The sequence below is a fragment of the Oryza glaberrima genome, chromosome 2 (genome assembly GCF_000147395.1).
Source record: "Oryza glaberrima chromosome 2, OglaRS2, whole genome shotgun sequence".
Taxonomy (NCBI): Eukaryota; Viridiplantae; Streptophyta; class Magnoliopsida; order Poales; family Poaceae; genus Oryza; species Oryza glaberrima.
Window position 1 is genome coordinate 18,275,498 of NC_068327.1, and position 26,239 is coordinate 18,301,736.

Genomic DNA, 26,239 nt, shown 5'->3' on the forward strand with positions numbered 1-26,239 from the left:
TAACCATAAGCTATGGCAATTCCAGCTCGCACCCACTCTGGCCCGCCCAGCGAGGCCTGAGTGAGCTCAGTGGTCAGCCCCTGACGTTAGGGGTCTTTCGCTTTTGCCAGATCTATAGAGATATTACGAGTCCTCCGTCCCAGATTCCCTCGCCGCGGCCATCTGGTTCACCGGTACTACCAAAAAGTCTCATGCTTACGTTACTGTGACTGATATATAAGTATGATCCCGGACTACGAAGACCCAGTCGTGCTTCTGGTTTCCATTCTCATCATCATATTGAAGGAAACTCCTCGTGCTCTGCCATAAGAACTTGGAGTCCGTATCATGGTGAAGGTAAGGTAACGCTGTGATTCTTGCTCAAAAAACTGACCGAACACGTTCGAGTTATTGGCTCGTCCGACCCGGACGCATTCATGAGTCGCTCGTTCAACTGTCCCTCGGAGACACGGTCGAGAAGTGCCATGCATGGTCGCCCCCCCCCGTCCTTTCTTTCTCTCGGTCCCACCAGGGCGGGCCCCTCTGGGGTAATAAAAAATGGATAAAAAAAGGGGACTTCTGCTACGGGCTATGCCACCCATTACTTATGAGGGAAGTCGCATCCGTCCCATCGCAAGCACCTACAATGTCATGATCACATTGGTTTACCCTTTTTTGGTAGTTCAACGGACGGTCGCCCCTCCAACAAGAAAAGGTAGAAATATGGAAACTTCTCTGCCATTTAGATCGGAGAATTTATAGAGGAAATCGGGTTTTAAATTTCCAGAAACCACACGATTATATAGCCAAAGGGAATACGCCGCGCCTAAAATCATCCCAAGCGCTGCTAATGTGGCTACTAAGCTATTTCTTTGGAAAGCTCCTACTAAGATTAGAAATTCCCCAATAAAGCTGCTAGTGCCGGGTAAACTCATATTGGCTAAAGTGAAAAAGAAGAAAATGGTAGAGAAATTCGGCATGGTGCTCACTAAACCTCCATAATATCTAACAAGTCGAGTCTTATGTCGGTCATATAGAACACCAACACATAGAAAAAGGGCTGAAGAAACCAGTCCATGACTTAACATAAGTAAAATGCTACCCCCAATTCCCTGTATGTTCGATAGAGCCTAATATTCCCCCAGAGTACGCCGCTTACCCTCCGAACCGTACAAGATAGTTACCACCTATCATACGGCTTTCTAACTCCACTTCTTTTCTGGTCGTTCCGCTCTGTCGGATCGATGGTAGTCTCAGAGATCTGGTAACCTCCGACATTTTTTACAACACGCTTCCTGCTTCCGTTTTGAGTTGCGCATCTTTCCCCCCGGGGCATACTATACTATAGTATCACATCGTAGACCTCCACCCCAACTCTATCTTCCTTATCAGTGAACCGGAACATAGTGCATAGGTACTCTTCGATGCTGCGAGGACGAGACGAGGTGACATACTACGATCACGCACTGAAGTTCTGCCCTTCGGCTCGGCATATGGAACCTCTCAACTGCTCCCTCGGGATAGGTAGGCCCATCCCCCACCCCCCTTTCCCGAGAGGCGGCCGGGCTGTGTTTCCCCAGCGGCCACCCAGTGGCGGCAGAAAACGAAAAAGGGTGGGCTCCGCGCGGTTCGCGTTTTATTGTAAAGAGAGAGCTTTTCATTCTCTTATAGAAGCCCGCGTCCACGCGGGTAAAGCCCAGCGAAGCTGCAGGGAGCACTGAGCAATGGGGGGATGAGGGCGACTCCGCCCACGGGTTGGACCACACCACAGGCAAAAGTCCTTCCACGGCAAGAGAAGGGTGACCGGAACAAGAAAAGGGAGCTAGTCGTTGGAGGGAAGACAAGGCTCGTTCCGTGCGACTCCACAGAAGAGTACGCGCGCTAGAAAAGGCAGCCAGCTTAAAAACGCTAGCTACTTTTTTTTTAGCCTTATTTAGTTTGGTTGCCTACGCTTGCTCCCCGGCGCGCTACGGCAACACCCCCTGCTTGCTTCTTTCTGTTCGACGCGGAGCTCGCAGCCTCCCCACCCTTGCTTAGCGTTCCACTTGTGATCCTGGAGGATTTGGAGAAATGCGCCCGACCATGAAGAATGGATTTTTTATTATCTTTCATGTGAACGGCCCTATCTTGTAAAGAATGGTTTTTCGTGCTATAGACCACGTTGAGAAAGACCAACCAACAACACAAATAAAGCCCGTTCCATTTGGGTACCTCGAAAGGGAGGTGCTCTTTATGATGCTACGGACGGCTGTCCGAAGTGCATGCAATGACGGGCTCGGATAGGATAGGATTGTGCGCGCCGGGCCCTTCGGGTGTCCATATTTTGGCCGACCTTAGCGTAGGCCCCTATGTTATGCGGCCGTAATATTTTTATAACTTCCACCGCTGTTACGCCAGAAATCCAAGGTTCCACACGAGCTCCTGTTCTGCGGCGTGGTGGCAGGACCGCTAGGGGATTGGCTCCGGGTGTAGGTAGGGTCAAATCCGCAGGGGTCATGCAAATACATAGGCCCCTTCCCTTCTGCCGAGTTGTTTAGAAGGCGCTTTCCGTTCTACGGTCCCTCGGAGCGAAGGGTTAGGCAGGTAGTACGGGCCCTCTGACTTCCAGCTATGTGCTGTGTGCGACTCCCGCGAAGCGAATGAAGGGAAGCTCTTCGAGCTTTCTCCGCCTGCGGCTTATGTAGTGGTCGGCATTCCTACGTGCTCCGACTGATCCCCACAGGAGATTATATGAGGGGTCTTGGAAACTGTCGTGACGCTTTGGTGACGAAGGTCACCGGGGTGACTATGGAAGGATTCCGTGGTAGTCTCTGACTCCCTCCAACTCAATCAATATCAAGAACATGTCGTGAGCATGGGGGTTTGGCCGACTACTAAACTATACTATTGGCTAGGGCTAGGCTAGTTATAGCTTCTATAGTGAGTGGCCCTTCCGCTTTGATCTAGTTGTAGTTTGTATTGTACTAAATTGAACACATATCAAAGAAAGGCGATCAATCAATAAGTAGTTGCCCTTCTCCGGCCTGGGAAAAGCAGCGAACTCGTTAAACTAGGGGCTTTTTTATTCATGGCTGTTGTATTGTATATTGTCGGGGGAAGCTACTGCTTCTACGACAGCTCCGCTTCCTCGTCTTGCTTCTACTTTGCTTGTTTGCGCGAAGGCTTAGAGTCCTTTTCGCTAGGTCCAAATTCGTCAAAGCGAAAGATCAGATCCAACGGAAATCCCGCATATTGAGCGCAGCTGATATGTGGCTACTAGGCGCGATCATCTCACATGCCATAAAAAAATACTTCTTTTTTTTATGGCCCGTCATATAAAGATAGAATAGATATGGATAGAGAGACATTCTATTGAATCGCGAAATGGCTCGTCGATCCAAATGAATCATTCTTCTGGTCTCTCTCTGCCCCCCGCCCCAAAACTGACCCACGACACTGCGCCCATTCGTTTCGCGCGCGGGAAGGCAACGAAGTTCTGTTCAAAAGACCGCAGCGGAGTGGAGCAGCCGCGACACGAAGTTCCTTACCTTAGCTGGATCTCGCTGGTGCCACCTAAACGGTAGGTATAGGCGGCGGATGTCTGACGTTTGGAGTTGTCGTTCGTGCACCTGTCCCCAATAGAAGAATGAGTGATCCCTTCCCCTGCGCTGCGGATCATGGCCTTACCACTAGGTCCCCGATGGCCAGCGGGGGATATTCGGTAAAGCAGCTCACGTTCGTTTGCGCTGCGCGTTCCCGCTGGACCGGACACGTGTTAGCTGTAGGAAGTATGGTTACGAAAGTGACTTCGGTTCGCCAGTTCAGGCTCAACTCCTCGCTTTACGTTAGCGGACTTACAGGTCGGGCCGGGGCTCCACGCTCTTTCTTTCTGTGTGGGACGATGCCGGGGAATGTGTCGAGGCGGCGAACAACAACAAGACAACTAACTACATTTGCTTTTTCCCCCCATGAGATGCGCCAGTGCATTGGACCGATGGATAATAGAACTGAGCTGGCCAAAAAAGCGCTTGGGCGCTCTACATACGATGTAGACTCCATCAGATACATATCGATTTCTTTCTGATGGATCCAGAATAGATAGATATCTTGTATCATCAATAGATAGAAAGAGGTCAACCCTTATTATTGATAGATTCCCTTTCGATCTATCAGAACAGATCAGGCCATCTATATCAATCGATTTAAAAGGTTCATCTCGCTTTTCGGTCATTTCAGCCACGCTATAATAGCCGCCACAATAAGAAAGAAGCAAGCGAAACAGCTAGAAGCGCTCGCTTCGCCGCGCCCAACAATTCTTATTCACGGGAACCGAAAGATTCGATTCGGACTTCGTAGAGCCGGTGCTGCTGCTGTCTGCGTAGGGCCGTCCCCCACTCCCGCCCCGGGGCGCTAAGGGGTTTTGTTTTAGGAACAGACGGCGGTGTTTTGCTGACGCCTCGAATCGACGCTTTTGTTGCGACATGCTAAGTTTTCCCCCCTATTGCTAGTAGGTTGATGGGTCGCACGCCCGGCACACATGTTTTGGCCTTGCTTGTGTGTCCATAACTCAAAATAGGTGACCTAACGGCCGCCGCCCGACTAAACATACCAATAGTCACCAAATTCATATGGGCTACTGAGGAGTAGGCAATGATCTTCTTAAGATCGATCTGTCTTAAAGTGGTCAAGGAAGTATATATTATAGCAATCGCGCTTAGAGTATAAATGAAAGGAGTGAAACAAAGTGTCGCTTCGGGAAACATGGGTATTGAAAATCTTAAAAACCCGTAGGTTCCCAATTTTAAAAGAATTCCTGCCAAGATGACGGATCCAGCCGTAGGTGCCTCTACATGGGCTTCGGGTAACCAAATATGAACTGGTACCATAGGCACTTTGACGGCAAAAGAGGCGAAAAAAGCAATCCATAGAAGGATTTGGCGCCGCTCACTAAATTCTGTGGTTAATAAAATTTGTAAATCGGTGGTTCCTGTTTGGAGAAGAATCAACAGAATAGCTAATAGCATAAAAACGGATCCCAGTAAAGTATATAGGAAAAACTGATATGCTGCCTTGATCTTTCTTTGTCTCGAACCCCATACCCCTATAATGATGGTAGAGTCAGGGGTGGCCCCAAAGCGGAATTGACCGGTGGTGGTTGGTCGAAGCTCCAGTGGGTAGCCACTCCCTTCTCAGGGAACCGTACGTGAGACTTCCGCATCATACGGCTCCGTCCCGAGCTTCCGTCGTCGGCCCTTGTCATTAGACCACTATGCTTGTCTTTTCCGCCTTGACTCTCGAATCTTTTGCTTCTCGGGTGGTGGCGAACCATGCTGCTTGCGTAGCGGGAGATGCCCGCCCGTCGGGCCCGGCCTGCTTCCTGCCCGAAAGAAGGCTAGCAGGACTAGTGGTAGGGCCGTCAAAAACCCTACCTTTCGAACCCGCCCGTTCGTTATATCTAACGATAGAGAGATCCGTGAAAGTCATTGCCTTATGTTATGGTCGCCCCCCGACTGACGGCCTTTACGCAACTACGACTACTGTGATGTGAGCGGTTCTATTGGTTTGATCTTTCCGGCCTCCACTTGTACGAAGATGCATGCATAAAGGGACCCGCCCCTTTATTTATCTTTATTTTCTTTATTAGGACAGGACCCTACCCTATTCTCGAACCCTCCGCCGAGCTCTACCCTGCCCGCATTTATTTGGAAGGGGGCCAAAGAAATGTCTCCACCTGCTGCCAACAGTCTTTCTTCGGAATTCTACTGAACGGGTCGATCCTCCCCCCCCCCCCGTTTGTTTTAGCAACTTATCCTAAGGTCTCTTCGCCAAGAACTCTCCGGCAACGACAGAGGAACTAACCTGCCTGCTGTGGCGGGGCGGCTTTTTTTTAAACAATAAGACCTGGACGATTATCCCTACCCTCGGTAGCTTACGAGTTTACGTCCATCCCTGGTCGGGTACAGTTTCCTTTATTTTTATCCCTTGTAGCCGTTACCCGAATTCGCGCAAGTGTGTCCACACCCCCCCCTGACTTGACGAGGAATCCATTCTCGCGAACAAACACACCCCCTACACACACCTAGGAGCACCCCTTCCTGCATATCCATACAAGACCTGAGTAGGCGGGTCGAGGTCCTACGAGGTACCCACTACTCGGAGTACCCTCCCACCAAAAAAAGATGTGTGGTTCGGTGGTTCGACCAGAAATGCTATGCTTACGCACAAGACTACCCCTCTTCCCGAAAGCTTCGCGGGGACCTTTACTACTTTACGACGACGGGGGACCGCCCGTAGGGGGTTTACTGCACAAGGCCCCTGCAGAGGAAAAGCTTGATCCCAGCGAATAGAAGATGCTCAGCTCCGCACAACATAGGGATTGGCACGCTTTCGGAAAGAACATAGAATAGTAGAGGATCCAGCATGCAGGACACGGCGATCATTAGAAATTCACGAATTAGAAATGCTGTAATATACTCTTTCCCAAAACTTCTCATACCAGACCAACCCACTGAAATGCAAATAGGGATCAGAAATGTGGTCAATATCACGAAGAATAATGAAAGACCGTCTATACCCATATACAAATGGATGTTTTCATAAGGAAGCCATCGAAGGCTTTCCACAAATTGAGATTTGGCCGTAGAAGGATCGAATTGTATCCGAGGAACAAGGGGATACAAAAAAGTAATAAGAGAAACGCACAGACCAATCAATCGTATCAGTCTTATTGAAGAATTTGGAATGAAAAGAAGAGTAATGCTTCCTAGCACGGGACAGAGAATAGGACCACTTAGATCGAAATAGCATTCACAGAAATGTTCTAACATAGAGTAGAATCGAACATTGAAAAGATTAGTTGACAACAGTCAATCAAAAAAAAGATGGGGCGCCAAATTACTAAACAATAGGGGTCTTTCTGTGCAAGTCAGCTGAACACCGTAATTGATGAGTGAGTAGGTGGGTTAGGCGCACCCCTCGCCCAGTGGGAAGTCATGAGGCTAGCCCCCCTGAATGAAGAAGTAGTGGGGCCCCCTGCCCGCCCACGTATGCGCCTTTATTTAGATTCTAACTAAATATTATACTGAACTTTATCCGGGAATCTTTCTAAAGAATCCATCTGGCAAAACGCAATTTGTCGATTTCAATCTAAGGTGCACCTTGCCTTTTTCAGGTAGCTTTGTTACGCCTATTCAGCTAGGTGGGGCATTGGTCATAGCCGAAGTCGAAGGGCAAAAATAAGGTAATGAGATGATGGTGCCATCAAGAAGTTTTCGACGAACGTAGTAGCGGCCAAAAATGAAACTCTTGCATGAAAGACCGGACGCAAGATGAATGGCGTTGGGGTTTTTCAAATGAAACCCGTGATCAGAAAGTCACCAACGGAGCCATACAATCTATCTAGTAGTGTGCCATAGCACGGTATAATGGTCAACGACTTTGATTTGTTCGTACCATTCTGTCATCGATCACTGCTGGGTCGGTTGGTGAGTCACCCAAAAAAAGCATAGAAAAAGGTCAAGCAAAATGATCAGCGGTCTCATTTATGCTATGCCCTGCATCGTGTTCGTGTGTGTTTTTGAGCTTTCTTAACTTTCAGCGCCATGCGCTTTGCTCCGCTTTATAGCATAGAGAGACCGACCGTTGTCTTGAGAGTGAAAAGCAAGCGATAGAAAAGATAGTCCCTCGCGCGAACTACTATGGTGAGATCATTAGTGAAAAAAGGACCAACGACAATCAAATCCTAAAAGAGAAGGAGGAGTCAGTTTTCTTTAAAGATCGAGGTGTCAATAGGACAGGACAATTATGCCATTCGGAAGAAGTCTTATACAGAGGGAAAGCCTGTTACGAGTAAGTGGAGAGGAAAGATCTCCAGAGATTCTTATCCAGTGGCTCGACCAGTAACCAAGGTCGAAAACTCGACCATGGTTTCCCGGTAGAACCCCATTTCGCCCAAGTTGTTGCGGAACCGGAAAAAGAAGCGGTTTTTCGCGCAGCTTGCTCATTGTGCTGGTCCCACTTTTCTATTTATTTGGCCGAAAAAGCATCGGACAGGTTGGAGTTCCAACCTTCTTGGGACTCCATGGACCAAGATCTGCTTTCATTATATGGGCAATACCAATCTACTAAAGTAGATCATATGGATGTAGAAAAAGCTTTAGATTTTGTGATGAATTGGAAACATCTCTTTTCCATTTCTATTTACCTAGTTCATATTTTTGTTTCGTGTGTTCTCGGGAGGAATTCTATCTCTAAAGAAAAAGTTTTGGAAGATTTTTTTAACCTCAGCCTAGCGGATTCTCCCCGTTACCTGGACCTGCCTCCCCCGCGGTCAAAACTCTCCTCTCCAGCCCCTCTGGCTGGGCCAGAAGCCTCGTCTCCTTTAACTGATTCAAGTGATTCAGTCAAAATGAAAGTAATCTCACAGAAAATTGGATTATCTAAAACCTCGTAAAAATGACAACGCTAAATCGAAAGTCCTTTATTTATATACAACACACACATATTCCTTTCAACTTACGAACATGAAAATCCAGTGGATGGTTTGGAAGGCTGGAAGAGTGAAGAAAGGTTCTTTACCCCCGGAGACCGGCTTTCGTGAAAGCACCTTTGGGCGATGGTTTCTCGATCCTCTCTCTCACTTGAAGGAAGATAGCCACTATATAAATAGATATATATATATCCATTTATTTATTCCAAATTTTCAGTGATTTTTTAGGTGGCGACTCTAAACCCCTTTTTCTTCTACTTGGTTGCTTAGGTGGCCAAAGTAATGATGATGTGGCAAGCGGTGCCAAAATGCGGGCGTACAGCAGGCGACTCCACAGGGGAATAAAAGCCTTAAATCAAAGGTTTTTGGCTTATAAATATAAATGGCTTGACTTGAAAATTCACCAACATTCCCATTTCTTTCCTTTGTGAAAAATGTAGTTTGTATAAACTAAGGGTTAACCTATTTGCAATAAGCACACACCACCTCACTACACCTAAGCATTGCATGCATATGCGTCTTGCATATCTGGAATTGTCCCCAAATAGGAAAACCTGGTGGGAAGTCTTGGTTGGCATGGTCCAGGGGGCCGAGTCATACTATCCCCAAAAACCCACCACCTGCTGTCAAGTACTCCTCTTAGGAGGGTATACCAAAGTGGGGGTGCATAGTACCGCTTGACCAGTCCGACGTCCTAGAGATGAAGGGCTGGGAGGTATATTTTAAAGCCCTCATTGCTGTGGGAACCTTAACTTGTCTTACTATAGCCTAAATTCCATCATGTAGTGGCCATAGAACTACTGAAGTTTAGGACTACCCAGTAGGATGCACCTGAGCACTAAGCAACACTAAGAGGTGATTTGGTTTTTGTTTTTCCTTGGCATGGGAAAAGATGGATTAGATGCTCTGTGAATGTGTGGCTAAACCTGTGGGGCTGTATGGTACTTTAGCTGGACTTTACACCAGCTCTATTCACTGATAGCGTTACTGGCTCTTTTCCAGCATTTCTTGAAAGCAGCTCGCACTCACCGCTGCGCGCCTAGTTAGGCTTTGAAATAATAGGAACAAAGATCTTCCGCAATCAATGTTGTACTCAAATCCTCTCTGGCCGGAGAGGGGGATCTCTTAAGCAGAGTATTCCGAGTCTAGGGCTAGCGGAAGCGTTGAAGAGGGATATCGTTTTCAAAGAAGGCATGGGGTCCTTTCGTCTTTGTAGAGACTTTCACAATATACCAGTGGATAATACCATCCAAGAGAGAAGGCCCATAAAAAGAAGCAGGCAACAAAACATCTTGATTTATAGGAATCAACGACCTCGCCACTGCAAAGGAGGAAGTCGAATGATTTGGATTCGGACAGGCTGTCTCGACAGTAAGAAATCGACATCATCATCTGTCTTTCATGATGGTGGGAGGCAAGATTTCGTGGTCAAGCACAAACCAAGCATAAGTGGATAGCAACTTATACTATGGAGGCAGAGTCTCCTCCCCTCATTTCTGGGCTGCTTATTCGTCATCACGGAGCAACCCGGTACCTTTTCTTAGGCGAGCGACTGAGACGAGAGCTTTCAATTATGCCGTTTTGGTCAAATCCCAGGGCTCTTTCTGATTTGATTAAATACTTCTATCATTTAGATAGAGAGTGATCTTTCCTTCTTGTCCGAGAAGGCAACAACCATTTCATTTCTTTAACCCGGATTGCATTATTTAATTGATTTACTACGTCGTGTACTACGTATTGGTTCGCGAATGCGTTGCTTGAAGGAAGGAAGCAGCTTTAGAGGAGGGATGCCGTCAAAGGGGTCTGCCGGATTTGGGCTTTGCTAAAGATACCGGTTCAATATGTCATTTCCGAAACCGAGGAGCACACCGCTGGGAGGACAACTCAAGCACCAAAGACAAAGGTATCGCTCGTAAAAGGAGCTCGCATCGTAGTACTCGCTCTAGCGTTAGGTTCAATCCAGCGTTAGGTAGGATAGGCAGGTATTCTAGGGATATGCTCATCCGCTGCCCGCGTAAGGTTCGTATCTGTCCAAGGACAATGGTATAAGGTTCGCATCTTCCCAAAGCCGAAGAACTTCTTTGAACTACAGCCAAGGCAAATCTCTAGTATTGGTACCGGGGGCCGGTGTCTAGGGATAGGAGCCGTCAAAGGGCTAGTCATCGCTAGAAAATCCGAAACAAGGCTATCGCTATCCCGGGGCGTAGCATAATAGGAATCGGGTAATTCGCTCGTCATTTCATATCTCTACTCAATTGGCTAGGTTGCCTCCGAGGAGCCGTTGATTGCCGTTACCGAGCCCCTCTTTTTCTTTCTTTCAAGAGCTACACCGCAAGCTCGTCTCGCAAGTCGACGCATCTAGAAGATAAATATTTCTCGGAAGCAGCTCTTCGCCTGTGGGAACTTGCTCTTTTCTTTTGTTTGAAAATGGATTGGATTGTAGCAAAGACCCGTTTTGAGCCCTTGGAAAGGGTATTATGGGTTGAGTAATAGTGTTAGTATATTTCCCTTGCCCGAGGACAGTCTATCGATGAACGGATACTAGGAATCGTAGGAATAGCTCCCCTTTTCGTAGGAATAGCTCTAGCGCTCGCTACGCCCTCACCTTTTCAATCCCATGTTGATGTAGAGTATACTTCAATTGCTTCGAACAAGAGCTAGGTGATCATCGACAGCTTGGGCGTTGCTGGATAATAGGATAGGGGATTCAATGAAAAGGATGAAATGAAGAGTATACCCACGTCAACTTCTGCTCCTAACGTATACGAATGGTTCTTATGCTCGCCAAGGGAAGGGGGCCGAACCCATATCCGTTACCCGAAACCAGGAGTTAAAAAACTAGGGATGCGGGAAGCCATTGGAAAAAGATATGCGAATCCGCTGGTTAAACCCTTTCTTCAACCCCTTGGTATGATACCTCCTTTCCCTTTGCTTTGCTAAAAGATACCCGTTCCGCTGTTCCATTGGTGCTGTGCCTTGTAGGAGCCGTCATCTTCTTCTTTGCTTCGGAAAAGTCATCTGATTTATTTGCTTCGGGGATAGGAATGTGCACTTTTGTTCATGTGCACATCAACACAATCCGGGATGAATCAAAGGCATGGAAAGGGAAGAGATAGCCCTACCCTTCAGTGAACCACTCAAGGTCAACCTACGCCTGATATCCGCGGTTATTATACGATGCAGTTCGTGGATTGGCAAAACCTGGATGATCAAAGCATCTATCTATGGTTGGGGGCTTCAAGATCGTCATAACATGTCACAGTAGAGTCATCTAGCTTATAATGGGAGGCTGAAAGCGAGGGGAAACCCTTTCTCATGTGGGTATTAGCAAGGTATAAGACAAAGAGAGTCGTTAGTGGGATAGGTTTTTCTTGTAGGAGAGAGATCGGGAATCCAGACAACAGGGCTAGGGTTTGGGGCTAGTGCGGATTAGTTTGGGCGGAAAGAATTGAAGAGAGGAGAAAGCCATGACCGATAGAGCTCGGGTTGGATAGGGAAAGGAAGAAAAAGGGGTAGGGTCAACCTAAGGATTTAAAACCTGAGCTTAGGCTGACGACTGCTTCGAGAGCAGATAGAGGATCCTCTTCTGGGCATGAATCTGGTTTTCAAAAAGAAAAAACCTTTTTACTAAACCAGATCGACGAGCAATGAATCTAATCGCAGAACGAGCAATGAATCCCCAACGAACGCCAAACGAACAAAGGCTCCTCTTCTTTTCCGGTGTATCCTTCGCCCAAAAGTTCTTAAGTAAATTTAGAAAAAGAACCTAACCGTCAGTCTGAACTCCCAGGAAATGAATAGCTGACAGAAGGAGTCACTGTTAAGTGGTTTCTGTGTGTGCTCTTGAAAGCGCGGCTAATATAGCTCGGTTAATGTAGTGATTGTGTTTCCCTTTTGTCTAGTGGATTAATCATGGTGCAATTGATTGGATTATATAAGCATGGGAGTTCGCTAAAGTTTACACCCTATTGTTAGGCCTTATTCTAGGCTTGAATGCGCAAGACCGAAACTCAAGGCGGGGGAGATAACCTCCGTTTGCTGGATCTTCTAGGCACTTCAAACAGAAAATCTACTTATCCAGTAACAGGGGACGGAACATAGGAAGGAGACACGTGCTACGAAGAAATAGGAGATTGTCAAAAACAGGGAAGGCTACGGATACACATGGTGCTAGGCTAACAAGTATCTTCGTTTGACCCTGGATTGGGGTTAAATTTCCTATGTTTAATGGAGGGGAGAACGAGGGAATGGGTTGACAAGTGCGAGAAGTATTTGAAGTTGTTCCAAATAAATACACTTCAAAAAGTGAAAGGAGTAGTCAGAGAAGGCATGGGCTGGAATGAGTTCTTGAACGAAGGTTTTGATAGGTTTGACCAGGAAGGAGAGTGGAAATTGCTCAAACAGTGGAGTGATGTGGAAAGAACTAGGTGTCGGTCACGAAAACCTTAATAAGAAGTGAGGAGCTGATTGAAACATAAAAAGTGACTGATCGTAATCTTAGGGCAAAGAGCAGTACTCTTATATCAGTATCATCTTCCCTTTCTTTTTTTTATTTAACTGTCGCCTTCCTTTCCTATCAAACTTTTCTCTGGCCCATCATCTCGTGACAAGAACTGCTCGAATCACAAAAAAAAAGGCATGCACTAATAAAGAATAAATTCCTGTCTCTTCTAACAAACCTATTTATTGAACATCTGAATCCCGATCCTACTTGCTTGATGTTGCAGTTACAGCAGTAGGACTTTCTCTTCCTAACGACGAGCAGCCCGATGAGCGTATCAATGGAATGAGCCGTGCCGAGGCAACGGAGTAGTTCACAGCTACTGTTTCCGTAGCGGATTCAATAGCTGCCTATTCATGCCTTCAAACCTCTTAGAGGAAAATGCCATCGTCTGCATCCAACTATAGGGGCTAGCAAATATGTTCCATGCCATTAATTCAATATCCTTACCACGCTTAGAATAAAATACAAAGAAAGATAGAAGGCGTAGTCAGTCTAACGCATGCGAGAGCTTCTAGAGCTGCTTATTCGAGAACAAAAGAACCTAGTGGGGCTATATTCTGCCAAAAAGACGGGCTTTCCATAAACACGGGAAAATTGGCATAAAGGCATCCAAGCTGTGAACAATACTAAAAGCTGCAACTCGTCTGCTATTCCGATCTTCCTCTGATTCAAGTGCTACCAGTTCCTTCTTCAACTCCAGGCCAGGCAAGAGCCGAGAAGCTATCCGTCAAAGAAAAAGAATATGTTCAACCCAACAAGCAACGGATTGAGCCACTAGCGCAGGCTGTAGTTTGATAGCGAGTTCACCTTCCTAGTAACGTTTACTCATTTCATTCATTCTCATTCAAATCTACTTCTAAGGCATGTGAAGTACCAGTTGTAGACAGATTCCTTGGCTTGCGTAGAGAAATGTGAAATTCATTTCTAAAAGCAAGAGTTTCTTTTCTTTAATTAGATTAGAAATCTGCGTAGGATAGGTGAGATGAATGAAAAGGTCCTCTTGTCCGTCGATCCGAAGAACTCACTCGATTCCCCATGATGATATGCGTCAACGTAAGGAAGTTGTTAAACTACACGTGCCTTCAACACCCATCTCGGGCCGGGTGAGAAAGAAGCACCAATAGCTTAATGCAATTGCTATCATGCTTGGAGCATAGATAGAAGAGGTATGGGTATAGGTAAAATGCACACTTCTACCAGGTGTGTGAGACTCTTTCTAAGTAAGAGAGAGCTCGTTCTAGCTTTGTCAATCGTGGAATGAGCAGCTCCATCCTTACTGTCCTGGTGAATTAATTGGGTAATTAATGAGCACACTGACTCACAAAGTCTATAGCTAGTCTCTACGAATATCTCGATGCAACTATTACCAATAGTTGGAGGTAACTTCGTGCTTGAATGTATTAGTGGAAGTTAGTAGCTTGAAGAATGGAAAGAGTCTTTTCGTCCCTCTCAAAGAGGGAGGGGAGTAGTTCACAGCTACTGTCTCAAATAATCTAGTAGGGAATGGAGTGAACAGCAGGGAGTTTAGTGGGTTGTTTTGCTATAATGAGTGCGTACTTCCAGAGTGAAGGAATGAACAACAAGCATAGTAGTGAGTGAAAAGCATCGATGTTGGTCTGATCAATGAGTTAATTTCCAACAGTAGGAGAGCTGACAGCTAGTGGAGAAATGCGTTCGTTTCCAACAAACAAGGAAGTAGTGAGTGAACCGTTTTAGAGTGCGGAGTGAGAAAGGAGTAGTTCAATGAGTTCGTTGACAAGAGTAGGAGAGTGAGTTGATAGGTATACAAACTCAATGCTAGCAACTTGTGTTGTATCGTTCGTCATCAAAGAGAGATTTATGCTGTGCAGTTGACTCGAGCCAATACCATACCTAGCAATAAGAAAGTCACTGGCGGCCGTATTCTGAAATCGTTGAAGAAGTTCTTGGACTTCCTCTTCTGTACATGGCGAAGCGGTCGTCTAATCGAATTTACAAGGAGACTGGATTTCATGCTGATTACTCACTCTTTCAATGCTATGTCTTTAAGACATTGAGCTTTCCTATGTCTGAGAAGGGATGCCATACTAATAGACTGGCCAAGCAAAGCCTAGGATGAATCTCTCTTCTAGTCTAGCTTCCGCTTACACTGAAGCTTCCACTCCCATACGGGCAAGAAGAGCTCCTTCTCTTTTTGCCAAAGCCCTTTCTTCTTTTCCTTGTGCAAGTCAACTGTTCCCTGGCACACCGCACAGTTCAGCTGTGACATCTTGCACTTGTAAGATCACTTGCTTGCCTTTATGCTTGAGTTTCAGCATTCCTTTACTCCATTCAACTGTGATTTGAGCAAAACTTGACAACCAGTCAATGCCTAAAATAAGATCATAACGTTGTACATGAAGCACGCTAACTTCTGTTTCAAATTCATGGTTTTGTAACTTGAATTGAAGGTTGTCACATTTGGTACTGGTCAATAACTTACGGCGAGACGAGCATCCCTATACCACGTGTATCCACACTCGTCTGTCCTTTTCTACTTAGTTGTACAGATCACTTCAGAAAATCGTATAAAAATCAAGCAAGAAAACGTATGCGCTTTAGCAACAAAGCGCTCATCCCTTCTTCTTTCGCTTGGAATCCCCTCGCTTCTTCTTTCGCTTCTACGCTCGTGCTTTCAGCAAGTTCGTACCAGTCGTCAGGAGCTCCAACCTCCGCGCCTAGCCGCAAGGAACCTAAACGCTGGTTCTATCCCGGCCAAGCAAGCAAGGTGAACCCCGGTGGGAAAGAAAGACCAGGGGGAAGAAGCGGGGTAGAGGAATTGGTCAACTCATCAGGCTCATGACCTGAAGACTGCAGGTTCGAATCCTGTCCCCGCCTAATCACGTCAGATACTTCTACGAGTCCTGATCACCTGGGTGAAAGAATCTATGTTCAAGTCGCCTGCCTAACAAATAGACAACTACGTGTTCTAGTTGCTCTGTTCCGTTGGTCCCCATGGAAAGTGTTGTTGTGTCAAATCGAGATTGTGTGGGTGTTCAGTCTACCGCTCATGTTCACGTTCTCAAAATCAGGCTTTCGTTGGAAAAACCAACGCCGACCCCAAACAAGTCTCTCCAATATAAGGAGAGCGGAGCTTAAAAGGATATAGTTACCTATGATGAGATTTAGTTCAATGGATATGAAGGATAGAAGAAATAAAGTATTTTCTACTACTCTACCCACTCGTAGCTTGACAATTCCTCCCCAACCAGTGGTGCAACCTGCTCCTCCTGCTGATCTGAAAGGGATCTTCGTATTGCAAGTTTTGATGCACCCGAGCCAAATCTTACTTTTTTTAGTAAAGCCTTATGATGTTTTCAATTTATTAAGGGAAGGGGCTTCTTTGCAAAGAAAAGGGATAGCGCTAGGAATATCAATAGCGTATGGATAGCATTATTCCATTCCATTGCTATTTTCCTTCGTTTCGTAAAGTAGAGGGGCTCGCAACACCGACAAGGAATGAAGTCAACAGAGCTAGCGTTAGGGATAGGAGCAGTGTCGCAATACGATAATAGAATGCGCTTTATCAAATAAATATCATCTTCTTTGGTTTGGATATGCGATTAGGATTGTTCTAAAGGAAACAAAAGATACCTTTGCCCTGGAGGATTGGACCTTTTTACATTAACCTTCCCCCAAAAGGAGTACGAATCGCTACGCTCTAGCTCGTAAAAGGGATAGCCCTCCTAAAGGGGATAGCGATAGGTCTAGGAATAGCATTTCTCTAGCGTATAAGGGCTCGCGGTCGAGGGAAGGTATAGTTGAAGGTATGAGGATGAGGATTAGAATTTCATTCCATTGCTTTGTTAGAGGGAGAGGAAGCTTCGATTGGTGGATACAATAATTCCAATCTTCTTTGCCAATACTACTACTCTTGCTTGCTCTATCTTATTTCAACTACTACTACTTTGAATCCCGTTTTATTATCTCTATACTACTTCTTATCTCTTGGATTCCACTGCCAAGCTTCAACAGCTGGTCTTGTCTCTACTTGATTGAGCTGCCCCTGCAAGTCTGACTATGCACCAGCGGCATTGAAGGAAATAAAAAACCTGAAAATTGATTAGCCAGATCAAAGATCAATGGGGAAACTCTCACTAGCTGGCTAGAACGATGTTCGTTCTTACCCACAGCCGCAAGGGGCGCTTGAAGGGCACTAAGATCCGCTGGCAAGGAACTGTGAGGAGATGAGATTCTCTTTGCCTTATTTATAAAGTTCTTATATAGAGTTTGGGGCATGCATATAGTTAGGGCATATCCTTTTTTATGTGTTTGTTATCTCGCTGCGCGCCTTTTCGATGATAAGATCATTTTTTATCTGACTTGGTTGAGTAATGCATGAGATCAACCTGCGGCCTTGTGAAAGAAAAGTTGGTAGACTGCTTCTTTTTCAGTATTTGTATTGGATTGGTTGAAGATGTTTATTGATTGTCTTCGGCTTTAACTCTTTCCTTAGTAGAAGGATCCGTGGGTGGCTTGACTTACTTTCTTTCATCGGTAGCGCATTGTCAACCTGCGGCCTATGCTTCTCGTGTGAGGAGAGCTAAGTAGGAAGGAGGGACGGACTTAGACTTTAGGTAGAGCCAGGCAGCCTGATTGAACCTTACAATGAATCAACTATTCCCATAATAAGCAAGTGGAACAGGTACGGCTACTGAGTCGCAACACTCACCTACATTTGACCTGACTTTGATAGTCAAACGATGTAGAGGAACGGGCGTACCTGGAATCAGCTTACCATTGGAACTATGCCTACGCGACGCCCTCCCCGGAACGCAAATGCCCTCTTTCGCTTCGCCCTTGGTCCTTCCACTTCGTGTAACTCCGAATTTACCTGCGAATAAATCGGAAAGGCAAGCTTTCCTCCCCTAAGAGTTCTTTCTTTGTTCCGCTATTCCCTGCTTTCCTCGTTCTCTCCTCGAGACAGATTTTCACTACAAATAACCGGATAGAGATATTTCCTTACTTATAGAGCCAGACTGTGCTTTAACACACGACATCCCAGTCAGAGGGGGGAATGGTCAAAAGAAACTCGTTCCATTGAAGATCTTTTACAAAGCACTTTCAAAAATGTGCATGATTTGTGCAATGCAAGTCAACTTAGAAAGAGCTCTTCTTTTCCAAAAAAAACACTTCTCTCTCGAAAACAAACCACTTGCTTGGGCGGGCATCACTTTGCCTCTTTAACCATCCCTTTACTTACTTGGTTCCTGATCCGCACAGACACATAGTTAGGGAGCTTTCAATCAGCAAATCGTTGCTGTGCGTGGTGGTCCTCTCATGTCTGGGCTGCCCCTCTCTTCTGTTTTTGCATTTCTGTGCAGTGATTAGTGGAAATAGTGCTATGACATTGATTTGTTGCCAATGAGAAAATGCATAGATAATGAGCTGCGCCCCCTCAAAAAGCAATTAAGTGAGCTCAGGTCCATAAAGAATAGAATAGAAAGATCGCGAGAAGAACCTCTGCGAAATGAGAACGTAACTTGTCGCGTGTCCTCGACTAGTAGTGTCTAATTGAAAATGTCTTCTTACGAGATGAGTCTCTGGTACTGTTCCTGTAAAAGTGCCAGTACTAACTGGTAAGTCGGCTCCTGGAAAAGTGAATACTTTAAGGGACTATCGAGCTCTGTTTATGAAATGCTCGAAATAGCTCAGTTCGAGAAAGGGGATAGAGAAGAGAAATAAACTATTGATCGAGGGATGGAGAAGGTGTGGGCCCGCTTACTAATACGGTTCCGTTCCGCATGAAAAAGACCAATCAAATCAAACTTTTCTTGGAAAAACCGACGCCAACGTTAAGATCAGTCTCCTTTCTTTTCGGCGGCATCCTTCCGCATTGGCGGCGAGTGGAAGAGTTGGGTTCGATTCCCTTTATACGCGATGTGGCGAAAAAGACTGATTCAACGAAATATGCCATGCCTGCATTATTACTTACCACCAGTATCTCGGGAAACGGAAAACCGGAAATGACAATCCTTTCTATGGTCTATACTAAATTACTTTGTACGAATGCACATCTCGGCGGGCGTCGGGTAGATGCTCACCATTTCAATGTCTATATCTGTGGTTCCAGAAGTGGAATTGCTATTCTCGATTCAGACAAGACACTGATTTGTTTACGAACCGCTCTTCATTTTATAGGATCTCCCATTCGTAAAAAATGCCGTTCCTTCCTTTTAAAGACCAATCATTTATTTCGATGTGAGATATTGGAAAAAATGGCGAGCTGTATCAATGATTCTCAATGGAAGATCGGGACTTTTTTTAGCAATTATTTGGCTAATAAAAAAAAATTCCGTTTAAGAACGAAAAAGATAAATTTTGGGTTGAACCAACAACCCGATTGTGCGGTTATTCTGAATGCAGATAGAAAGTCTTCGGTCATACTGGAAGCTGCTCGATCACAAATACCTATTGCATTCTTAGTTGATTCCACGATCCCAGGGGAATCCCATAAAAGAATCACTTATCCCATCCCAGCGAATGATCCTATACAGTTCGTATATCTATTTCGTCATTCGGTCACGAAAACAGGGATTCTGGAACGTAAATCTGCGATCACGAAAACAGGGATTCTGGAACGTAAATCTGTGCACGAACCCATGCAAACAGGCTTAAAAGCAGTGGATAGCCTGGTTCCTATAGGCCGTGGTCGACGAGAACTTATAATCGGGGGCAGAAAAACTTCAATCTGTAGCGCTACTTCCAGAGTTACCAAAACTCGAAGTATCTATACTGCGGCTGACAGCGAATTATTTTTAGCTGTCCTGCCTTTCCTTTCGGAAATGCCAGAACAGGTAGTTTCAACTGTGGAGCCCTTCCTTTCTACAATCCCGGAACAGGTAGTTCCAACCTACATTCCACAAATGCAAAATTTTATAGGTGAAACTACTACCAGTCTACCCCAGCTACAAGGGGAGGCTGGCCCGAGTAACTCTACAGGGGGTGGGGCTGCCCCTTCTTCTTCAATTTATCTGGCTTATGCGGCCGAACACGCATCTTTCCTAAAAGCAATTTCTGAGGAGCTTTACCGGAGAGTAGGGGAACAAATCAACTTAAAGAGTCCCCTGGACGAGGAGAATATAAGGAATATAGTCTACAAGATCATGAATGATGATTTTGAACTCTTCTTCGATCCCATAGAAGATTTGAAGGACTGGCTACAATTCATTAAGGCGAATCCCCTTAGTTTTCAGGATCTTATACAATTTTGGATGGCATTAGCCAAATAGTCGATGGGGATGGGGGATCCACCAGTAAAGGATTTCAAAGAAAGAATGGTTGGGATGGGGGTATCATAGATAGGGTTGGGGACTTCAGTGATTCATTTGAAGAGCAGGATTGGGTGGCCGACCGGCCCGCAGACGTAGGAAGGCTTTTATCGCCGACTGAACTGCGTCACCAAAGTCGCGATCTGAAAGAGACGTCTCTTTCAGGAAGGGCAATGCGGGTTCGACTCCCGCTCGTGACAAGAAGCAAGCTAGGTATGCTCGCTAGCTGAAAAGGCAAGGGAAAGAGATTCTGATTCAAACCCAATTCCGGGAGTGAAATAGTCTGCTGTGATAGAACCTGGCAAGGGAAAAGGAATACAACTGAGCAAGATAACTGGATTGAACCAGATGCCGTAAAGAGTCAAAGTAAAATCCATTAGCGCCCAGAGGCAGAGCAAAGAGATTCGGAGATAGAAGAGAGTGGGACCACTTCGAAGTCAACGGGTTAAACATAGTGCGAGTTAGACAGATCCCACATCTCAAACGTATAAAGAAGTCCCTTCTCTTAGACTCCAAAGGCACGAACTACGGCTATGACCTATGAGCTAGGGGGCATCCACCTGTAGTACACCAAACTCTTTCATTGTCTTGAAGCAATCTATATTACTTTAGCTGAAGATTGATTTGGTGGGTGTGCAGACTATGAACCGTGCGGTTCGGGTGAGAGTAGCTGATGCTGGTGAATCGAAGACGGATCATAGCAGTGGAGTGGAGGTTCTATGGCAGAAGCCCCATATTTATGAAGAAAAACAAGTTCTAACCGCATTCTAGGAGTTGCCACGAGTGATTCCCTTCAAAACAGGTGTGGAAAGGTCATTAGAGGCTCCTCTGGAGGCCATACAAGAAGGATCCTTAATTCATTGCAAGGCATTCTCCAATCCCCATTCACACTCTCCTTATTCATACATCAGTTCAGCTACAACAAAGAAGATATCCTCCCATACAATGGAAAGGAGTCGTCGATAGGCACACTACCTTCTCCAAGGCGGTGCACCCATCTCTTCGAGAAAGAAGAACAAGAAAAACAAGAGTAGTATTTCTCCCCGAAGGGAACAAGATAGGTGCCATCAAACAACGAGGGGTTTCACGGTCGTGAGCTCCATTCCAATTCAACAGATTGGTGAAACAACCTAGAAAACCATTGTCCCCTCAAACCGGTAATAACTTGTCCCATTTCTGCATCCGTTAATGATTTAAGAACCGTTCGTTGAGACCTCAAAAGATAAGAAAACTGTCCCTTTTTGTCTTGCCTCGATAAAACAATGAATGGGTAAAGCCGAATTGATCTGACCAACCAAACATGGGATCTTTTGTTTGATACTCAACACATGAGAATCTAGGAGGATACTGATTGGCGCTCAAGAATGGCGTAGTTAATGTTATGATTTGCCAGCATTCTCAGCTGCTGATTCTCAGGCTGATTCTACTTGGTTGGTAGAAAATCTACTTATCCAGGAACAGGCGACGGAACATACGAAGGACACACGTCCTACGAAGCAATATGAGATTCTCAAAACAGGGAAGGCTACGGATACACATGGGGCTAGGCTAACAAGTATCTTCGTTTGACCCTGGATTGTTTCATTCCACCCTTCCCTCTTCTAACTAGTCTTCTCTTATCCACGAACGGATAGAACTCTGATCCTCTTTAGCCCCGAGAAAGGAAGATGAGCTAGGGCAAAGAGATGGCAATACTTACTTAATAGGTATTATGAAGGGGGAAATCAAGCTTTATTTCTCTTTATAGTGAAGCTAGCCTCTTAGGCGCAGTGTCAGACATCTTAGCTATGTAGGGAATAGCGGTCAGTGCTGCTTGATTGAGTCTTTGTCTTGCAGTTGCAGGAGTGATGTCAAACCTCTTGCTTGAGTTGTCTGTATTGGAAGTCGTGTAAGCGGCTTCTTCCGCCTTCCGGGTCTAGTACGTATGAAAAGATGTCAGCGTCGTGGCGATTGCCTTTCCTGGTGGTGAAGGATTCTATTCCCGAGCGGCTAAGGTCCAATCCGGTATTCTATTTCGTCTGTGCGAGCATTAAAACCAACCATTTCCGACGTCAAGATCAATAGGAAGAAAAGGGAGTCTTTTTCTGTCTTGAAGGTTTTATTTTAAATCCAAATCGAAATGCCTAAACTTGATAAATTGACTTATTTCTCACAATTCTTCTGGTTCTGCCTTCTCCTAGTAAGTAGCTCACGAGGAATGGGGGGACAGATTCCCTCAATCTCGAGATACGAACGTATCGTGTCAAAATTTATTGGCAAATTTTTCTTCAGTGGTTTGTGGACCGATAGACCTTACCTTATTTTTATTTTTATTTCCCTCATTTTTTTGGGACTTTATATTGTCAGAAGGAGGAGGGAGGCTTTTTCCTCTACTCTAATTGGATCCTTCTCTGGTTTGTTTTCGTTTTTTTTTGTGGAAGGCCCAGAGGTTGCTTCCGCTATGGAGAACCCACCAGGGCCTGGGCCTAGTGAAGCGGGTCCTTCCGGATCCGCTGCGGGCAAGTCAGCTGAAGCCTCTACTCCGTCGTCCTCTTTTTTCAATGGGCTTTCGGGCCAGATACCCGCACCGGATTCCCCCGGGGAAGAGGTGCCGCAAGGGGAACAGCCCCGTTTTGACCCTTATTCAATTCCGGAAGTTCCCCTGGAACACGTATTCGGGGCTGTTCCAGATCGGGGAGAGCCATCCACAAGCCACACCCCGCCGAACCCTGAACCTCAACTTGGAGAAGAAAATGCCGGGCCATCAAACCACCAAATTCAACATGATGTTATAAGAAGCAGACTTGAAACTTGAACTCCCCAAAGGGAAGTAAGCGACGATGAGATAGACTCAATCATTTTTATTAAGAAAGATATTATCGATCGCATGGCCCAATTAGACCCGGACCGGGATGGATTCTGGAATGAGCAAAAGGACCACTTAGTCGCTCATGGAATCCTCAATAAGGGTAAAGAGTATACCTTACAGGGACTGATAAACCTTTCTAAAAAATTGGAAAAATCCGGTACTAGCTGTAATGTATTCAATAAAATAAAGAAGAATGACCGTAAATCATTTCGAAAGAACTACGAAAGCAACCCTGATCTTTCTTCTATGAAGAAAGTACGTAGGCACTCCTCAGCGAGGACGCGGGTTTTAAAGTAGGTTCTACACATTCGAGAAGACCCAGGCGGATTGGAGTGGTTGTGCGCCGGGGCAATCTCTGCTTGCATTTCGCATTGGAATTTCTTGACTAGCCCGAATAGATGGACTCGTTCGTTCGGTCGGGCGGGGCAAATCTCTAAAGTGGAATTCGTGAAAAGGTACCACACTCAAATCACATATGATATTATGTCAAACAAATCAACTAGCTAAAAAGCTAGGAATTTATGTAGAAGTCTGGGCTGGTCAGAGTTCAACTCACTACTCGGGCTCCTTTTCAGTTAAGGATGCAAGGGAGACTTCCATGTCTGGGGCTGACAGCTTTCGTGTACTGAATTTCTATGAGATTCTCTTGTCCGCGGGAACAAAAAGCTAGTAAATTCAGTACACGAAATTAGGATATTCTAGACAACGAAAAGCTAAACAAAGAAAGGAATGACAATGAGTGTGGAAAATCCATCTACACAAATCCACTCACTACGAGGAGGTAATCAATCTTATGCTCAGGCAATTCATTCGTATAAATCACTACTCGGGGTGTAGAGGAAGGAAATCAGGGGAATCCCCGGTATTAAAGTAGACAGATCAAGACTAGTAGGAAAGGATACTCCACGCACTAGAGCTTTGTCTGGTCAAAGTGCTCATTCTAAGGTTCAATGCGCCGCAGAACGAGTGCTATTCCTTTTATGAAATTACACCGGGAAGGAATTGAGCAAGCCAAGTCATTTAACTCACTCCACTTAAGATTGAACAACCCCAGTCAGTGTTGGTTTTGGGGTAAAGAAAACTATGATAGCTAGCTAATTCAAGAAATTCTATTCCATGAAATTCTTCCTCCGGACAAGAAAGAGTGCGGCATCAAAATATGAAATGAAAAACTAAATAAACTAAAAATCTCTCCTCTCAGTAAATTCGTCTATTCGACTAGGAAATTGAAGACAAAGGAATTTGGAATTACAAGACGGATATCAGCTTGCTACTTCTGACTTTGACTTTCAATAGGGAGGTCAAAAACTAGCACTTTTTTCGAGGAGTGATCATGGTTTGACTTCGATATATTCCGGGAAGATGGCTTGAAGCTAATAGCAAAGTCTATTTCGACTAGCTTGTGGTACTAGCTAGGAAATTCCCTAACCTCGATATGAACAACTTACTCAACTCAACAGAGTAGCAAATGCCCAAGAAAGCCCGAGTCAATCTATTTGGAAATCCAATCTATTTTCTCGTATTCGTGTGGGAAATCAAGCTATTCTAGTTGAAATTCACCAGAAGAAATGCACGCACTTCAATATGCCAAAATTGCAAAGGAAAATCCTTCGATTAACAGTGGAATTCAACCAAGAAATGAAAAGGTATATATAGGAAATGCACTCCAACCACCAACCAATAAGTGATTCCGGGCAATCAATTCTATCCGCGAGTTGTGGAAGTGTTTCATTTGCCTCCGAACTGAAGTCAATCTTTTCCAAAAAAGGTTTAGTAAATGCACATCCTCGCCGCTCGGCTCCTCCCTCATTGCCCATAGTCCCTAAAGTCTGTATGTCTCTTGTCTCTTTGAGACCGGGGATTTCCCAACTGTTCCTTCCCTTACACCCTAATCTTAATACCCCTGTTACCCGCCTGTAGGCGGATCCTACCAACCAAAATAAAGTGACCGAAAGACACAATTGCATCGGTCCAATGAGACATGGAAGCACCAGTAGATATTGAAAGAAAAACTATTGATCGGTATTATTGTTGTAGTTCTTTGTTCCTTTCGTCGATGAAAGTACAACCACCCATTTTCCACACTTTTTCATATTGACTTAAGTCAGCGAATTACCCGCGGCGAGGAGGAGAGATTAGAACTCCTGGATTGAAAAACTTTTTCTTCTCCTTGCTAATTGCCTACTCAACACTTGAACATTGGTGTGTTTCACATTCAACTCTATCTAGCCAAATATCATAGCTAGCCCAATGCATTTCCTCGTCGTAGTGAAGTGAGGGAAGGAATTTACTAGCTTAACTAACAATACCAGGCTTGTCCGCCGTACTTCCTATATATAGTATTGAATTTACTAGAGCATATTTTACTAAGTGGTGTGTGTAGTTTTTACATTTCCTACGCTTTTCGTATCAATTCCTCCCTCTTTCCTCTTTCAACACTTTGGCCCTTTTATCATATAATTGAATTGAATTGTCTTGGCATTTAGCATTTGCTCTCTTCTGGGACCTAAAGAAAGTGAGTGCCTGTAGCGATGAGTGCCAGCTTTTTCATAGATTGACTTGGGTGTTGCATCTCTTTTTCCAACTCGGATTTACCATTGGCTTGTCGTCCTCTCTTACCTGACCCTGTCCTATAGAAAGTAGTGTGTAGTGTGCTTAAAAAAAAGCAAGTTTAAATATAACCCGCAAAAATGAAAGCTCGCTTTGATTGAGTACTCTTCTTGGCTTGTTCAGTTCTTCTCATCTGCCTCGGTAACTAGGTGCTTTTAAGCTACTCTTGTTGGCAATTTCCTTTGGTTTGATAGTCGGATCTTATCTTTTTTTTAAGAAATCAAGCCTTCCTCCTTAGCCTTGAACAGCCACCGCCCCTGGCATCTCCTCTGTAAACTGGATCTCTTCTCTTAGGTTAAACAACCGAATCTCCTAGCTCTCGATCAAACCCTTATCCCAATCGACATCCGGAAAGGTCGAAATCGTCCGATTTTAGCATGAAAGGCGATATTAATCGTTCAATTTCATTCACTCGCAGATCAGCTTCCAGGTCTGCTTCGGCCAATGGTGCTGTTTGAAGCTTTCTTTCTAAGGAACCAAAAGAGGTGGGTAAGACAAGCTATAGAGATGTTCCACAAACATCTTACTTGAAGCTCTGTTTC

At 45.2% G+C, this 26,239-nt stretch overlaps 2 protein-coding genes, 1 non-coding gene and 1 pseudogene across 3 annotated transcripts; 2 read left to right on the forward strand and 2 right to left on the reverse strand.

The window, feature by feature from the left end:
* Nucleotides 1-4,309: 4,309 nt before the first annotated feature.
* Nucleotides 4,310-5,572, reverse strand: LOC127762843 (NADH-ubiquinone oxidoreductase chain 4-like; annotated as a pseudogene).
* Nucleotides 5,573-6,225: 653 nt separating this feature from the next.
* Nucleotides 6,226-7,396, reverse strand: LOC127762847 (NADH-ubiquinone oxidoreductase chain 4-like). The gene has a single exon (XM_052287352.1). It carries the CDS (start codon nucleotides 6,783-6,785, stop codon nucleotides 6,258-6,260), a length of 528 nt encoding a protein of 175 aa, XP_052143312.1. The 5' UTR covers nucleotides 6,786-7,396; the 3' UTR covers nucleotides 6,226-6,257.
* Nucleotides 7,397-15,382: 7,986 nt separating this feature from the next.
* On the forward strand, nucleotides 15,383-20,246 carry LOC127762840 (uncharacterized). The gene has a single exon (XM_052287347.1). The coding sequence runs from the start codon at nucleotides 18,713-18,715 to the stop codon at nucleotides 20,198-20,200; it is 1,488 nt and encodes a 495-aa protein (XP_052143307.1). The 5' UTR covers nucleotides 15,383-18,712; the 3' UTR covers nucleotides 20,201-20,246.
* TRNAM-CAU (transfer RNA methionine (anticodon CAU)) lies at nucleotides 15,733-15,806 on the forward strand. Its single transcript has one exon. It is a non-coding gene; the product is annotated as a tRNA-Met (tRNA).
* Nucleotides 20,247-26,239: the final 5,993 nt, after the last annotated feature.